At 54.9% G+C, this 17278-nt stretch overlaps 1 protein-coding gene across 8 annotated transcripts in view; it reads left to right on the top strand.

Moving 5' to 3' along the window:
- RADIL (Rap associating with DIL domain) overlaps positions 1–17278 on the top strand; it is a 132900-nt gene that overhangs the window by 92039 nt on the left and 23583 nt on the right. For 7 of the 8 annotated variants that reach the window (XR_014839928.1, XR_014839927.1, XM_085016320.1 and 4 more), the window contains one exon: positions 16495–16742. Coding sequence is in view for 6 of the 8 variants with exons in the window: in XM_085016320.1 (XP_084872446.1) it covers positions 16495–16742 (248 nt within the window). In the remaining 2 variants the exon portion in view is untranslated. Of the gene's footprint in view, positions 1–15183; positions 15356–16494; positions 16743–17278 lie in introns of those variants that run through there. The other variant, XM_085016319.1, reaches the window with a different exon arrangement.

Here is a 17278-nt window from a genome sequence, read left to right as displayed (position 1 = left end):
TTCGCCACGTGAAAGCTGTGACGGATCGCAAGGTCACCAGTGCCTACTTACCGCTAAAATAAAAACACTCCGAGTCAGGGAGTCCCCTGGCGGTGCAGTGGTTAGGCCTCGGCGCGCTCACCGCCGTGGCCCATGGTTCAGTCCCTGGTCTGGGAGCCGAGATCCCACGTCAAGCCGCCACCCGCCACAGCCGAAGCAATGCACAACAGCAGAAAGCCTGAACTCGGACACGGTGCTCTATCGTTGTTACTTGAGATCTTTCGTCTTGTCCTTCCCCGCAGAGCTCTCATAAACCTCGAGATTTATTTAAACATGGCCTTTAATGTGCACTGGTTCTCTGCACACGTAAGAAGATCCGAGTGAGGTAAACCCGGAGTGGAATTCTCCCTTGCACGCGGGCTGTCGCTGTGCGCGTGTCCGCACGGCCCCCTCTCCTGTGCCCTCGCGATGATCCCCGGTGCACGGAGGCCCGCTCCCCCACCATCCCTGGGGTGGCCTCTCGGGCTGTCGGCGCGGGGTTCTGGAAGCCTGCACACGACAGCGGGGCCTCACCCCGTCTTCAGCGGTCCTCAGATGACGGACCTGCGTGCAGCGTCTTCCCCCGACCCCAGGAACAAGAACCCAGTTCTCAGGCGACGTGCCCAGGAGTGCAAGACGCCTGCCATTTTTTAACACGAAGGTGTTACACGCACAAAGACGAGCGTGTCTAGGAACGGACGACGTGTATACCGTAAGCGTGCGCGCTCGTTCGTCCGTGGGTTTAGCAGCTTGAGGACGATGTACCTTTAAAAAGCTATTTTCACCAGTGAGGGATACGTGTGCCCGGGTGAAGTGACCCTTGTCATCGCTAATTAAAAAAACACCCACTAAGGCGCGGTGCCCGACCCAGGCTTCCCTCCGCCCAGTTTCGCCCTCCAGGGGGAACCACTTTCAACTGTCAACTACTCTTTTTTTGGCGTCGAATTTCACAGCTTAACGAATTTATCCCACTACTGCCTGATTTTCACATTTCAAGCATTAAACAGTGGCTTCCTTCCGTGAAGAGGAGAACTCGGCTCTTTTCACCCTCCTTTAAAACATCAGCTCCCGGAGCTCCCGTCATGGCTCGGTGGTTAACCAAGGAACCCAGCCAGCTAGGATCACCTGAGGTTGCGGGTTCGATCCCTGGCCTCGCCAGTGGGTTAAGGATCCGGCGTTGCCATGAGCTGGGGTGTAGGTTGCAGATGCGGTTCGGATCTGGCGTTGCTGCGGCTGTGGTGTCGGCCGGCAGCTACAGCTCCGATTTCGACCCCTAGCCTGGGAACCTCCATATGCCGACGGTACGGCCCTAAGAAGACAAGCAAAGAAAAATAAAAAAAAAAACATCAGCCCTTTGCCCTGTCCTTTCGGGACGGCTGTGAATTGGTTCAGATGAGTCGTCAGAGTTTACGTCTTTGTGACCAGAGATGGCTTTTCGCCGACAGAGGACAGGTGTTCACAAAGTTTACTTCTGCTGCTTGCCCAGTCTCCAGTGTCTTTGGGATTAATCACTGTCCCTAGTATTTTTTCTCCCTTTTGGTACTTCTTGCAAATTCAGGGTTCCCCAATTCTCTGCCAGTTGCCTTCTCTTTTCAAGATGCTCAGATGGATGGCGTGTCTTCAGTCCCAGCGTTTTGCGCCTCTGTCTGCTTGGGTGGAGCTGGCTGCATGCCAGCCTGCCCTCAGCTATCAACCCCTTGGTGTTTCTCATCACCTTCTTCCTTGTCCTGGGTTTACGGCTGGCTCTGGTGGACCAGCTCCTCCGGTGGCTTCCTGACAAAGTGTCCACTTTCTCAAGTTGCTTAAAAGATCTTGATTCCACTTTAGTGCTTGATTAATTGTTTAACTGGGCATAGAGAATTTTCCGTTTTTTTTTTTTTTTTTTTTTTTTGGTTTTGGCTGTACCCGAGGCATGCCAAAATTCCTGGGCCAGGGATTGAACCCAAGCCATAGCAGTGCCAATGCCAGATCCTTACCTGCTAGGCCACCAGGGAACTCCTTTGGGTGTGGGTATAGAGTTTTAGATGAAAATACTTTTCTTTCCTAGAATTCTGGAGGCCTTGGTCCATTTCTTTTAGCTTCCAGTGCCTCCGGGAGAAGCCACGGCACATGGCGATTCTCGCTCTTTTGTAGTTTCTTTCCTTCTTCTCCTTCTGGAAACGCGGGTGAGTTCTGCCCCCTCCCCCAGCCTCATTCTGCAGACACTCGGGCTGCGGCCCAGGAGGGACTTTTTGTGTTAGGCTTTTCCTTTTAGGGCTGCACCCATGGCATATGGAGGTTCCCAGGCTGGGGGTTGAATCAGAGCTGTAGTCACCAGCTACCGACACCACAGCTTATGGCAGCACCTAATCCTTAACCCACTGAGCGAGGCCAGGGATCGAACCTGCATCCTCATGTATACTAGTCAGATTTGTTTCTGCTGAGCCATGACAGGAATTCCATGTGTCAGACTTTTTTTAATGTAAAGAATTACGGTTGTATTCGCTGCCGTATTTATTTATAACTTCTATATTCTCTTATTTCATTAAGATCATTAAAATGTGCTGTTGGACCTCCTGCTGCACATCTGCCGGCATCTAGGAGCACTGGGACGCAGGTTCGATCCCAGCCAGGCACCGGGGGTTAAGGATCTGGTGTTTCCACAGCTGCAGCTTGGGTCACACCTGTGGCTCGGATCTGATCCCTGGCCTGGAAACTCCATGTGCCACAGGGCAGCCAAAGAAGACTTTTAAAAAGGGTGTTATTTGCATATATTGACCTTTTATGCATTATTAACCTCTCGTGAGTTAGACTTTTTTTTTCTTCTTTGGTCCCCACTTGGCGTATTGAGTTCCCAGGCCAGCGGTCAGATCGGAGCCACAGTTGTGACCTGTGCTGCCGCTGCGGCAACGCCGGATCCCTTAACCCGCTGTGCCAGGCTGGGGATGAACCCGCAGTCCTGGGGCTCCAGGCACGCTGCCCATCCCTTTGCGCCGCAGCAGGGAGGCCTGCGTTAGACCTTGAATGGGTGGTTGAAGTCGAGAAGCGCAGGATCTTCGGTTCCGCTACGTCTCGACGTCGCTTTGGTCACGCCTCCTGTTCCGCTGTCCAGGTTGTGCGGCTCCCGCACCGCCCCGTCTTCCGGTCGTTTCTCTCCTCGTTTCCCCGCTTTGTCTCCTTGCTCTGCGCTCTAGGCGGCTTCCTCCGCTCGCTCCCAGCCTGGCACGGGGTGGGGAGCTCGCTTCAGGCTCCGGGCCGCGGCAGGGGGCCCCTCGCCCTGGAAGAGAGAAGGCGGTGCTGAGCTCTGGGGCACAGCGGCTTTTGCAGGCTTTTCCACGGACGCCTTAGAGAGCACGCGGCCCCTCCCGGGGACGGGGGTGCAGGCTGGTGCGGGAGCCGGGTGGGCCGTGTCGCTGAGTCCACCCTGAGCCTCCCCCAGGGAGGCTGGGCTGCAGGTGTCTCTGGGGACCCAGAGGGGCTCTGGGTTTCCTGCCTGTGCCACACGGCTCCCTCTTTGGCACCGTTCGGGAAGGCTCTGTGTCCATCTGCGACTGACTGACCAGTGGCCTAAGCGCTTCATCTCCCCACTGCCCGCTTATCTCACGTGGTCATCCGTTCCTTCAAGAGAAAGATGCTCTTTCCGCGGAGGCCCTGGTCAGAGGGAGGGGCCCCGGCCAGGGAAGCTTTGCTCCTCAGTGCTTTCAGAGGTGACTTCTCCTCGCCTGAAAAAGTAAGACACACTCATTGATAAAAGTTTGGAAAATAAGGGAAAATATAAAGAGGAGTAAAAATCACCCGTGGAGCCATCGAGAGAACTGCTTTTCACATTTTGGTGCTTTTCGTTCTTGTTTTCACTCTTGCCTTTCCTTTCTCACATCCCTTAAATCAACCGCTGTACACAGTTCTGTGTCCTTTTTCACCTCGAGAGACTTATTTACTCTTACGCGAACATTGTATTTGGGGGCAGTGAATGGCTGGTGTGTCCCGATCGGCATTTTAGAATGTTTCCCATTTTTCTCTATTTATAGGTGATGCTTCTATAAACATCTTTGTACAGAAACATGTGATTCTTTCTGATCATTTCTGTGCGATAGCATCGTTTGTGGAAAGACGGAGACGTTTTTAAATACAGGTCTGTCCATGTCTGTCCACGTCTTTGGCGACATCCTGACAGCTGTTTTGTTTTTTGTTTTTTGTTTTTGTCTTTTTGCCTTTTCTGGGGCCGCTCTCACGGCATATGGAGGTTCCCAAGCCAGGGGTCGAATCGGAGCTGTAGCCACCGGCCTACGCCAGAGCCACAGCAATGCAGGATCCGAGCCACGTCTGCAACCCACACCACAGATCATGGCAATGCCGGATCCTTAACCCACTGAGCAAGGGCAGGGATGGAACCCGCAACCTCACGGTTCGTAGTCAGATTCGTTAACCACTGCGCCACGACGGGAACTCCAGCGACGGCTGCCTTTAAACTGGGGCTGGATCGGGGCCGGTTTACAACCCCACCGGCGCTTTCTGAGAATGTCCATCTGGCCTCATCCTCGCTGCCATGGGATCTCATCCTTTAAAACTCCGCTGATGTGACAGGGAAAACGTGCCTTGTTATTTCGGTTGGCGTTTCCTTTTGTATTTGTGGGAGGGGCGGATTTCGGAATGTTGGGGACCCAGCCGCGTTTCTCACCCGGTACCCGCTCTCGGTACCCGCTCTCACCGCTTTCCTCGGCTTTGTTTTGAAGCAGCTCAAGCACGGGACAGATTCAGGATAACACGGTGCGCGTAGCCGGGACCCCGCTTAGGAAGCCGGGTGTTGCAGGAGGAGTGGGTGAGGAGGCTGCGGTCCTGGAGGCCGTCGGGATCCCCTCCGGGCCCGGGGGGAGAACGCGTGGGAGGCTGAGGACATCCGCCTTTGCCCGGGACTTGAGCCCCGGGACCATTAGCAGGAAGGCGGTCGTCTGGCAGCCCCTTGGGTGGTGGACGAGGTGTCGTGGGGACAAGGCCCGGCAGTGACCACTGGACACTTGGGACAGCCCGTGACCGGGGGGAGTGAGACCCACCTCGTCGGAACTCAGGGCCTCAGCAGCCTCTGGCCACTTCCCGGGGGCAGAGCCCTCCCTCGTCGGGATGGCGCCTGGCATGTCCTCAGTGTGCCCCAGCCCAGCGTGTCGTGGAGCTGCGGTCACCGTGTGCCTGGAGGGACCATGGCAGGGAAGGGCAGGGGACCCACCTGCCTGGGTCAGGAGGCCATCGCCTGCTGAGCCGCTGACCTGAAGCACTTGTAGGCACATGGGTGCCCTGAGCTCGGCTTTCCCACCCAGGAGGGAACCTGGCTTTGCAATGACAGTTGTGCCAGTTTTCTCTGTAGTGGTGTCCCCTGGGTACTTGGGCCCTCGATAGTTTCACGTGGCCGGTGTTGAGTTACATGAATGGATTTAGGTCCCCTCTGTGTCGTGTTTGAGGCCACCCTGTGTGCCTCGGAGCTGTGCCCATTGTGCAGGTGGGCTCGTGGGTGCTGGGCTCGGAGCACCTGGCCCCTAAGTGTACAGGTCCCTCTGGGCTGCACCCTGTGGGGGCTGCTGGGCAGCCGGGGTGCATATTTCTGCTTTACTCTAGGGTAAGTGTTTAAAATTGCATTGACTACAGTTGACACGCAGTGTTGTCCGTTGCCGCCCAGCAGAGTGACTCCTACACACGTGTAGGACCGTGTTGTGTATCCATCCTGGCCTCTGCTAATCCCTACCTCCCAACCCCTGCCCCCGCCCCTGCCCCTGGCAACCACAGGCCTGTTCCCTTGTGTCTGTGAGTCTGTTTTTGTTTTGCAGATTGGTTGATGCGTGTTGTATTTATCTATTTATTTGCTTTTTAGGGCCTCACCCATGGTATATGGACGTTCCCAGGCTAGGGGTCCATTCGGAGCTGCAGCTGCAGGCCTACACCACAGCCACGGCCACAAGGGATCCAAGCCGCATCTGCAGCCTACACCACAGCTTATGGCAACGCCAGATCCTGAACCCACTGAGTGAGGCCAGGCGTCGAACCTGTGTCCTCGTGGATACTAGTTGGGTTCATTACCACAGTGGGAACTCCTTTTGTCATATTTAAATTCCGCATATAAGTGATATCATATGGTATTTGTCTTTCTCTTTCTGACTTAGTTCACTTGGTATGAGAGTCTCAAGGTCCATCCATGTTGCTGCAAATGGCATTACTTCATTCTTTTTCCAGGCTGAGTAATGTTCAAGTGCATATATATATGCCACATATTCTTTATCCATTCCTCTGTTGCTCGGCGTCAAGTTGTTTCCACATCTTGGCCACTGTAAACAGTGCTTCTGTGAACATAGGGGTGCGTGAATCTTTCTGCTCGAATTAGAGTTTTGTCCAGGTGTACGCCCACCGGGATGGCTGGATCCTACGGCAGCTCTCTCTCCAGTTTCTGAGGACCCGCCATGCTGGTTTCCATAGTGGCCGCACCAGTTTACATTCCCACCAGCGTAGGAGGGCCCCTTTTCTCCACACCCTGTCCAGCATTGGTTAGGGGTGGGCTTTGCCGTGACGGCCGTTGTGACTGTGGCGTGAGGTCGTGCCCACTGCAGTTTGGATTTGCGTTTCCCTAGTAACCAGTGATGCTGAACATCTTTTCATGTGTCTTTTCGGCCATCTGCATGTCTTCTTTGGAGAAAGGTCTGGTTAGGTCTTCTGCCCATTTTTCGACTGGGTCGTTTGTTTTTCTGTTATTGAGTTGTATGAGCTGTTTGTATATTTTGGGGGTTTTTGTTTCTTTTCAGGGCAGCACCTGCAACATGTGGAGGTTTCCAGACAAGGGGCCAAATCGGAGCTACAGTTGCCGGCCGACACCACAGCCACAGCAACGTGGGATCTGAGCCCCGTCTTCGACCTACACCACAGCTCACGGCAACGCTGGATCTTTAACCCACGGAGCAAGGCCAGGGTTCAAACCGGTGTCCTCATGGATGCTAGTCAGATTTGTTTCCGCTGAGCCACAGTGGAACTCCTGCTGGTGTATTTTGGAAATTAAGCCCTCATCGGTTGCATATTTCCAAATGTTTCCTCCTGGTCCATGGCTTGTCTTTTGCATTGTGTTTATGGTATCCTTTGCTGTGCATAAGCTTAGAAATTTGATTCTCCCACTTGTTTATTTTTGCTTTTATTTCTGTTGCCTCGGAAGACAAGAAAAGATTGGTAGTTTCTGTCAGAGAATGTCCTGCCTGTGTTCTCTTCTAGGTGCTTTATGGTGTCATAGGTTTCGTGAGCCTTCCTGAGCCGACTGGTGTGTGTGGTGCGCGGGCATCTTCTGACTTCGCTGAGGCACATGCAGTGTCCAGCTGTTCCAGCACCACTTGCCGAAGGGACCGTCTTTTCCCCCCATTGTATATCTTACCTCCTCTGTCAAAGATTGATCGTCCATGGGTGTGTGGGTTTATTTCTGGGCTCTCGACTCTGCTGTCTGTGTGTCCGTTTTTGTGTGTGGACATTTCTTTTTGTCTTTTGTCCTTTTAGGGCTGCACCCGCGGCATCTGGAGGTTCCCAGGCTAGGGGTCAAATCCGAGCTGCAGCTGCCGACCTGCACCACAGCCACAGCCATGTGGGATCTGAGCCCCGTCTGCGACCGACACCACAGCTCACGGCAACACCAGACCTCCCACACTGAGCGAGGCCAGGGATCGAACCTGCATCCTCATGGATACTGGTCGGATTCGTTTCTGCTGAGTCAGCAGGGAACTCGGAGTGTGGACGTTCTTTATTCTAGACTCTAGTCTTTAATCAGTAATATGGGAGGTCCCGCCGTGGTGCAGCGGAAGCGAATCCGACTAGGAACCATGAGGCTGCCGGTTCGATCCCTGGCCTCACTCAGTGGGTTCAGGATCTGGCATTGCTGTGAGCTGTGGTGTAGGTCGCAGACACGGCTCGGATCTGGCGTTGCTGTGCCTCTGGTGTAAGCCAGCAGTAACAGCTCCAATTGCACCCCTAGCCCAGGAACCTCCATATGCCGCGGGTGTGGCCCTGTAAAGACAAAAGACAAATAAAATGAAGTAATATGTCTTGTAATTATTCCCTCCCAGTCTATGAGTTGATTTTCTAAATTCTATAGAGTCTTTTGACGAATGAAACTGTTAATGCAGTTGGATTTGTCAGTGTTCTTTACAGATGTTGCTTTGGATTCCGTCTGGCTTTTGTCTTGCGTACAGAGTCCTTCCTTCTCCCAAGGTATAGCCATCCCCTGGCACATTCTCCTGCGGCCTTCATGGGTTTGCCTTTCACATTAGGGTCTTTGGAGCCTGATATTTTAGATGGAAATAAAATTCGCATAGCATGCAATTAAGAATTTTAAAATGTAGGGGGTTCCCGTCGTGGCTCAGTGGTAATGAACCCGACTAGGATCCACCGCTCAGTGGGTTAAGGATCCGGCGTTGCCGTGAGCTGTGGTGAAGGGCGCAGACATGGCTCGGATCCCGCGCGGCTGTGGCTGTGGGGTAGGCCGGCGGCTACAGCTCCAAGTTCCACCCCTAGCCTGGGACCCCCCACATGCTGGGGGTGTGGCCCTAAAGCGCAAGTAAATACATCAATTCCAGTGGCATCTCATACACGGCCGGGCCACCGGGGCCTTGTGCTGGGTCGGGAGGCTGTGCTGCCGTGATGGGCTGCGGGATGGCAGCTCAACCTCGCGTTCCTGGGCCGGATCCCGCTCAGCAATTCGGAGACCTGTTCTTCTACGTGTGCGGGATTTTGTGGGTGGTTTTATTTTGGTGTCTCTGTTCTTTCTTTTATTGCACTTCATGCATCTGTGAATTGGTTTTTTCAGTCCCTTCTGGAAAATTCTCACTTTGTTTTCTAAGCTCGCCTCTGCCCCTTTCTTCCCGCTCTGCCTTCCACGCCACCCAACCTCTGTCGTGTTCGTCCTTTTTTTGTCTCTCTGCGCTAGAAATTTTGTTTGGCCTGGTCTTTTAGGTCACTTTTTTTTTTTTTTCCTGTTGTGTCTCATATGCTGCACTGAAATTATAGTTTCTGCCACTGGATTTTTTTCACTTCTGGATGTTCTAATTGCTTATTTTTCAAATCTTGTATTGTTTATAGTTTCCTATTCTCTACGTATATTCCGAGGTGTGTTTTCTCTCTTTAAAAACACCGTGAGCATCTTTTTATAGTTTGCGTCTGACAACCTCAACGTCTGATATCCTCTTCTCTTGAGAAACTTTTCATTGGAAAACGGCATGTGAACAGGATCGCGCCCCCGTTGTCATTTCAAGAAGTGAGGGCACCTTGTAGCGAGGCTGAGAACGTCACCAGGACGCCTGCAGCCTCCCTCAGCCCCTGTCTGGGTCGATGGCCCCTGGCGCGGCTTCCCTGGCCTCTAAAACCGTAGTCCGGTTTTGACTCTAAGGACATTTGCTGTAAATGGAATCATATGCACCTTTTATGTCTGGCCCTCTTTGTCGTCGTTGTCATTTGTTTTTGCTGATTCTTTTAGGAGAATTCCTTCATCACCGTTGCTATGCAGGATTCTGTTGTATGAATGGACCAGAGTTGATATGGACCCCTGGGGGTGATGGACCCCTTAGGACGACGCTGCCGTGGACGTGCTCCCGTGTGCATCCTGTGGTGCCTCGTGCGTCCCTGCAGTGGGGCGCGTCCCTGCGGTGGGAGGAGACACCACCAGTTTTCTAGGCTGCTCGTGCCCGTTGACACCGCCCCCCAGCGGTGTGCCAGGCTCCAGCTCTTCCAGCTTCTCTTTCACACTTGGTGTAACCTGTCTTTTTCACTTCAGCTTTAATTTATGGCAGCAGTGCCTTGTAGTTTTCAGTGCCGTGGTCTTGTACATCTTGCGGAAGAGTTATTCCTTAGTCGTTTCATGATTCTTGACACTATTATAAATGGTATTTTTTATATGCCTTTTTCTCTTTGTTGCTAGTATTTAAAAATAGTATTGAATTTGCATAGTCGCCATGTCTAGTCCCTTTGCTAAACAAATTTATCACTTGCATTTTCTATATACATTATCTGCAAACTAATTAGAAGATTTTTTCAAAAATGTTATGGCTGCACCAACAGCATGTGGAAATTCCCAGGCCAGGGACTGAATCTGAGCCACAGCTGTGGCAACGCCGAACCCTTTAACCCGCTGTGCCAGGACCGGGGATTGAACCCGCTTCCCTGCAGTCAGATTCGGAGCCCACTGCATCACAGTGGGAACTCCCAAATTTCTTGCCTTCTTTTCAGTCATCATGCCTCCCATTGGTTTTCCTTGGCTTATTGTCCTGGCCAGAAGCTCCAGTACAGTGTTGAACAGAAGTGGTCAGCAGGCACGCGCATGCCCTCTTCCTAACTGGCGAGGTGGCTGTAAAATATATACATGTTTCAGAATTTTATTTGCCCGTGGCAGGATCGATCCCAAAAAGGTCACACATTCCTGTCTCAGCACAGTCCCTCTGTCAGGTGTATTGTGAGAATGAAATGGAAATAGAGGCGAAATGCCCAGAGTGGAGCCGCCCGCAGCAGGCAGGTGCTTCAGCGGATGAGCTGTAGGTCGTTTGTCATTGTCCTTGTTGCCTTCAAATCCGGGAAAACTGCAAATTAACTTCAAGGACGGCTTGATTGACCTAGGGCTCCAGCCCACGTCTTTTGCCGACCGGGGAAAGGGTGTTCCCGTGTGTGTAGACTCCCTTAAGGCAGGTCTGACCTCTGAATTTTGCAGTGGCGACCGCAGAGTTTCTTTTAGCAGGGCATCTCAGCTGTGACTGGGGGTCACTAAAATCGTCTCATTTCCCCCAGTCCGAGCAAAATTCCCTATTGCAGGAGCGTCTGCCGCGTCAGTCACCAAAAATCAAGATCCCATCTGAGCCCACCGTCCGGTGGTGGGTGTGAGCGCAGACTCGTGCACGTTGCGTGTGTTGTGTCAAACTCCATTCCCGGGAGAGAAGGGCAAACAGGATCCAGAGGGGAACCCGCAGGTTGGATCCTTGTCCGGAACCCACTGACGTTCAGGAAGAGAGCTGTGTTTTCCTTTCCAGTGCTGTTCTGGAGCCGGCGTGGAGCCCACGGCGGGAGCTCTGGCAACAGCCACCAGCTGCTGTCACCGTTTCTGTCCCCCCCGGCACCGAGTCCCTTCCTCTCTGTGGCCAGGGGACTGCACAGGCGTATAAACACCCCAGGGTCACTCCACCCCAGATGAGGGACCTTGGCAGCAGTTTTGTCGCAGTTCCTGCTCCTGCAGGTCGGGGCCCCTTTGCAGCTCCGTCAGAGACGTGGGTCCAGAGCAGGCAGGCAGACCCAGCGCCCGAGGCAGGGCCGGGACGAATCCTTGGGTCCTGCGGAGGCTGCCAGGCTTGCTTCAGAGTCTCTCCTGGCTGTCATATCCTCTCAGGACGAGGGGCCCGGGTTTGGGCGGTAAGGTGGTCCCGCCTGTGTCCTGGGTGGGGGTGGGGGTGGTGGGGGGCAGAGGCCTGTCCAGGGTCTGGTGGCCCAGATCCCCCATCACTCCTCGCCTTTTCACCAGAGCACAGATCCAGGCCCGCCTCTGAGTTGTGGTGGGTTCAGGCCCGAGCCTGCAGTAAAGCGAGTATCTGGATAAAGAGTCCCGTGCAGAGGGAAGTCGTGTTCACGCTGCACTGTAGTTGACCCGTGGTGCAGTAGCCCTTTATCTAGAAAAACAGCGTGCATAGATAGCTTCATTTAAAAATACTTTAATCTGGAGTTCCCTTCGTGGCGCAGTGCTTAACGAATCCGACTAGGAACCATGAGGTTGCGGGCTCAGTCCTTGGCTTCACTCAGTGGGTTAAGGATCCGGCGTTGCCGTGAGCTGTGGTGTAGGTTGCAGACGTGGCTCGGATCCCGTGTTGCTGTGGCTCTGGCGTAGGCGGGTGGCTACAGCTCCGATTCGACCCCTAGCCTGGGAACCTCCATATGCCGCAGGAGCGGCCCAAAGAAATAGGAAAAAAAAAACAACTTTAACCTAGGAACACCCTCGTGGCTCAGCAGGTTAAGGATCTGGCCTTGCCACTGCTGGGACACAAGTTCGATCCCTGGCCCTGGAACTTCTGTGTATTGTGGGAGGGGCCAAAAAACCCCGCAAAGAAAACCGTTAGTACAACACAGGGACGTCTACTCGATACGCTGGCATAACCTACGTGGGAAAAGAATCTGAACAAGAACGGATTTATGTGTTGCTGACCCACATTGCTGCCCACCTGAAACTAACACGACATTGTGCGCCCACCATACTCCAATGGAAAATAAAAATTAAGTTAAAAATAAGAGTAAAAGAAAAAACACTTTATTACTGAAAGAATGCCAAAGTTTTCGTTTTGACTCAGTAAGTTACGAACCTGCCTAGTGTCCATGAGGATGCGGGTTCGATCTCTGGCCTCGCTCCGTGGGTTAAGGATCCGGCGTTGCTGTGAGCCGCAGTGTAGGCCGGCGGCTGCAGCTCCAGTTCAACCTGTGGCCTGGCTGAGGGATACTCCATCGCGTCCATGTGCATCTTAACCCAGTCCTCTGTCGCTGGGCATGTAGCTTGCTTCCATGGCTTGGCTGTTGCACGTAGTGCTGCAGTGAGCATTGGGGTGCGTGTGTCTTTTCAAATTGCGGGTTTCTCTGGGTAGGTGCCCAGAACTGGGATTGCGGGGTCACACGGTAGCCTCTACTGAGACCTTGCCAGTGTCCTCCGTTCCCACCAGCAGGGCGGGGGTCCCTCTGCTCCGCACCCTCCCGGCCTTCGTTGTTGGTAGACTTTCTGATGACGGCCACTCCGACTGGGGTGAGGCGGTAGCTCGTTGTAGTTTTGACTTGCGTTTTCTGTAATAGTATTAATGATGTCGAGCATCTTTTTATGGTTTTTTTTTTTTTTTTGGTCATTTCTCTTTGGAGAAATGTCTATTTAGATCTTCTGCCCATTTTTGATTAGTTTTTTGTTTTTTTTGATATAAAGCTCTATGAGATATTTGAGATTAGAAATTAATCCCGGAGTTCCCGTCGTGGCGCAGTGGTTAACGAATCCGACTAGGAACCATGAGGTTGCGGGTTCGGTCCCTGCCCTTGCTCAGTGGGTTCAGGATCCGGCGTTGCCGTGAGCTGCGGTGTAGGTTGCAGACGCGGCTCGGATCCTGCGTTGCTGTGGCTCTGGTGTAGGCTGGCGGCTACAGCTCCGATTGGACCCCTAGCCTGGGAACCTCCATATGCCACGGGAGCGGCCCAAGAAATAGCAAAAAGACAAAAAAAAAAAAAAAAAAAAGAAATTAATCCCTTGTCACTTGCTTGGTTTGCAAAGATTTTCTCACATTCTACGGTGTTTTTTTTTTTTTTTTTTTTATTGTTTCCTTTGCTGTGCAAAAGCTTTTAAGTTCAGTTAGGTCCCCTTGGTTTATTTTTGTGTTTTATTGTCATTACTCTAGGAGATGGGTCAAATGAGACACGGCTGCACCTTCTGTCCAAGAGCATCCTGCCTGTGTTTTCCTCTGGGAGTTTTACGGAATCTGGCCTTAGGTTTAGAGGTAGTTTTTGTGTCCGGTGTTAGAGGATGAAGGTTCCAATTGCAGGTAGCTCTTCAGCTTTCCCAGCACCACTTGTGAAGAAACTGTCTTTTCCCACTAAGTGTTCTGGCCTCCTCTGCTCTAGATGAGTTGGCCGTAGCTGCTCGTGTTTATTTCTAGCTTTCTGTCCTGCTCCATTGGTGTCTGTTTCTGTTTTTGTTCGAGTGCTGTGCTGTTTTGATGGCTGTAGCTTTGTAGCATAGACCAGAGTCAGAGGAGCCTGAGTCCTCCTCCACTTCCGTTTTTCTTTGTCAGTATTGCTTTGGCTCTTCAGGATCTTTCACGTACGAATTTTATTTTATTTTATTTATTTATTTATTGTCTTTTTGCTATTTCTTTGGGCCGCTCCGGCGGCATATGGAGGTTCCCAGGCTAGGGGTCCAATCGGAGCTGTTGACGCCAGCCAACGCCAGAGCCACAGCAACGCGGGATCCGAGCCGCGTCTGCAACCTACACCACAGCTCACAGCATCGCCGGATCGTTAACCCACTGAGCAAGGGCAGGGACCGAACCCGCAAGCTCATGGTTCCTAGTCGGGTTCGTTAACCACTGCGCCACGACGGGAACTCCTCATGTACGAATTTTAAAGTATTTTGTTCTGGTTCCGTGAAGCATATCGTTGGTCCCTGGGCAGAGGTTGCGCTGAGTCGTGTAGTCATTTCGACACTGTGGCTCTTCCAACCCAAGGGCGTGGGGTTTGTCTCCATCTGCTCGTGTCGTCTGCGTCTCCCACGGTCCAGCGTACAGGGCTTTTGCCTCTTGAGGAAGGTTTAGCATGTCGTACACAGTCACCTAGAAGGTCTGCCCTGTTTAGAGCAGGTGTGACATTCCGCATGCGTCCCGGTGCCTCCACTGTGTCCTGTGAAGCGCCTCCTGGGCTTGGTCCCTCCCCTTCTGTAATGGCCATTTCTTGAATTTACTATGTGCCTTTTTCTATCTGGTGTTTTTTTTGTTTGTTTGTTTTTTGTTTTTCCCTCTGCTACTGGAGCACATGGAAGTTTCTGGGCCAGGGTTTGAACCTGCGCCACAGCAGTGACAACACTGAGTCCTTAACTCAAGGCCACCAGGGAGCTCGGATCCACTGACAGAAGCAGCTGTACATGCACACCTGTGCACCTTGAGCAGCGCATGGTGGGGTTTCTTGATCTGTTCTAGCTTTTGAACAAAGGTCTCCTACCCCCCTGCCTTTCCTCCCGCACATGGGAGTGTGCCAGGCCCCACTTCCCGTGAAGAGTCTCCTGGGGGATTCAGTGGCCGTCCTTGCACAGGTGTCCACCTGTATTGGGGGTTTGCTCAGGGCTGTGCGGCCAGCAGGCTGTGGGTGGGTCGTGTCCACTGGGTGCTGTGGGTTGCTTCGCACACTGCAGTGCTGATTTTGGCGTCTAGCAGCCGTGGCCATGAGCCGCTGCCATCTCCCTTCTGACACCCCTGGGGGCCGCCCAGGACTGGGGAGGAGCCCTGGGGGCTAGACCAGGAGGCACTGTCTCAAACTCCACCGGCGGTTCTGGGAGGGTGTGTCTGCCAGGGGTGTGGGACCCCGCCTGGAGGAGTGGGGTCCAGCCACTGGGAGGTCACGTGCATGCCTGTCTGCTGAGGTCTCAGGGGACACTGGCTCCAGTCGCTCTGTTGGACTGGGCTGGACTCCAGTCCTTGTCCGGAGCCTCGGGGGACCCCTAGGAATCTAAGAGGGGAGGCCAACCTTCCGGACTCTGCTGCTGCCTGGGCGCCCCGGACTCTGGAAGGTGCTTCTCGGTGCATCTGAGATGGAGGAAGAGCTTGGGCCTCGTTGGAGACTGGCTTTTAAAATGTTCTTTCAGGTATGGCTCATGGTTGTGCAGCGATGCCACAGCCGCGAGAGTGCTGTGTGGACAGGGCAGGCGGGGGGCTGGCTGCCGCTTCCCCTCCCGCTCCCTCCTGTCCCCACCCCGCCCCCAGTCCCCCTCCCTGCCCCCTCCCCCCTCCGCCTGCTCCCGGCCTGGCCTGACTGCCCTGGCCGGGCTCTGCAGCAGGCAGGGAGCAGCGGCTCGGCAGACAGCTGGCACTGCGGCTGCAGCCTGGCCCCCTGCAGGCTGCGGAGGAGCAGGCTTCCTTCTGGAAGGCAGGTCTGTCTTCACGCTTGCTCGGCCACTGGCTCCCGGTAAGGCGGCCCTCGCCCCGGCTCACCTACCTCGCTTCCTCCGGCTTTGTGTGCCTGTACTGCGGTGGTTATAGGGAGGGAGGCTGTGTGCAGGGCCCTTGGTGAGGAAGCCCTGGAGTCAGCCGGGCAACAGCGACAGTGACAGGAGACCAGCCCTCCTGCGTTCCATGTGGCTTCCCAGCTTTCACGCAGCATTAGTTGACTAGACGTGGAAGGCTGAGGCTTTTATGGGTGTGTTTGTACGTGCGTGAGTGCACGTGTGTGCATGTGTGTGCACGCACCCTGACCTGGCCGTGTCAGAGGTGCCCAGGACGGAGCAGCGTGTCCTGGTGGAGAACAGCCGGCTCCATGGGCCCCAGGACGTGGCGAGATGACTGGTTCCTCCTTGTGAAGTGGGGGCTGGTAATGGTTCTCTTCTCATCAGTGCATGCACACGCACACACACAGGCTGCCTGTGGGGGGCAGGTGGCCCGGCAGGGTTTGGGGCTGGCATGGTGCACGCAGGGGGCCCCCAACGCGCTGTCCCTGTGGGAGCTGACGCCGTGGGGCACTTGGCGCCCGAGGGGAGACTGTGGTGCTGGCTGGTCCCGCAGCCGGGAGGTGCCATTGGGCTCCCCTGGGGCACCTGGGGACATGGATGGCTGGGCTGCCTGGCTCTTCAGGGGAGCCCCGGTGGTGCCCCGGCCTTTCGAGGGTGCGGTCAGCGGCAGAGTCCTGCGGCCCCTCCAGGCCGCTTGGCCGACCGTGCCGGCAGAGGCGGCCGAGCGAGAGCTGAGGGCCCTGGCCCGCTCCGTCCACCCTGTGGTGCTTCTGTTTCAGGGATCAACGCCCAAGCCCGGAGGCTACAGCGGAGCCGCGCCAAGGGGACCCCAGCCCCAACCTCGGGGGGTGGCCGGAGCCCCCCTCCTCACCGGCTGCGCCGCACCGTCAGCGAGACCAGCCTGAGCTCGGCCACCACCGTGCCAGACGCTGCCCGGGGCCCCGAGGAGCCCGGCCAGGACGCCATGCGCTGCTCGCTCTACGAGTCGCCGCACCTGCTCCTCCTGCAGGGCTACAGCCAGCAGCACGTGAGCACACGGCCCTCCTCCCCTCGCCGGGCCCACCGGGGACCAGCCTTTGGGCCTGTCCTGGACTCTGGAGGAGAGTCGGGGCTCCCTTGCTTCCAGAACCCTCTCCTCATCCAGACTGCAGGGGGAGGCAGCAGGGCCCTGAGAGGGGGGTCTCCCCAGCCGCTGGTTGGTTCTGGCCTGGGTCTCACCTGGTCCCAGGCCCCCTTCCTGCTTGAGGCTCAAGCCACTTCCTGCCGCCCAGGGTGCCTGGGGATCGGCTCACAGGCTAGTGCCTGGGCCTCCTGCACCTCCAGTGTGTGCCGGGCAGCTTTCTCTGAGGGGGCCCACCCCACGCCCTGCCCCCTGCCAGCATTTCATATTGCTTTCATTGGAGGCAGCTTGGCTTGAAGGGTGTCATCCTGGGAGACCCCATCGGACCCCACGTGGGCCCCAACGCCCCTCCTGCTCCGTCTGCCCGGTACGGCTCTCCCCTGGGAGAGCGGCCGGCCTTGGCCGAGGCTGTAAAGCAGCGTCTGGGGCCGGGTCTGCCCTGG

The sequence above is a fragment of the Sus scrofa genome, chromosome 3, assembly GCF_054392235.1.
Source record: "Sus scrofa isolate SSC_HxYL_T2T_F1_AM1 chromosome 3, Sscrofa_HxYL_maternal_Yorkshire_Landrace_v2.0, whole genome shotgun sequence".
Taxonomy (NCBI): domain Eukaryota; kingdom Metazoa; phylum Chordata; class Mammalia; order Artiodactyla; family Suidae; genus Sus; species Sus scrofa.
Note: the sequence above shows the minus strand (reverse complement) of the source record. Positions and strands in the feature narration are given on the sequence as shown.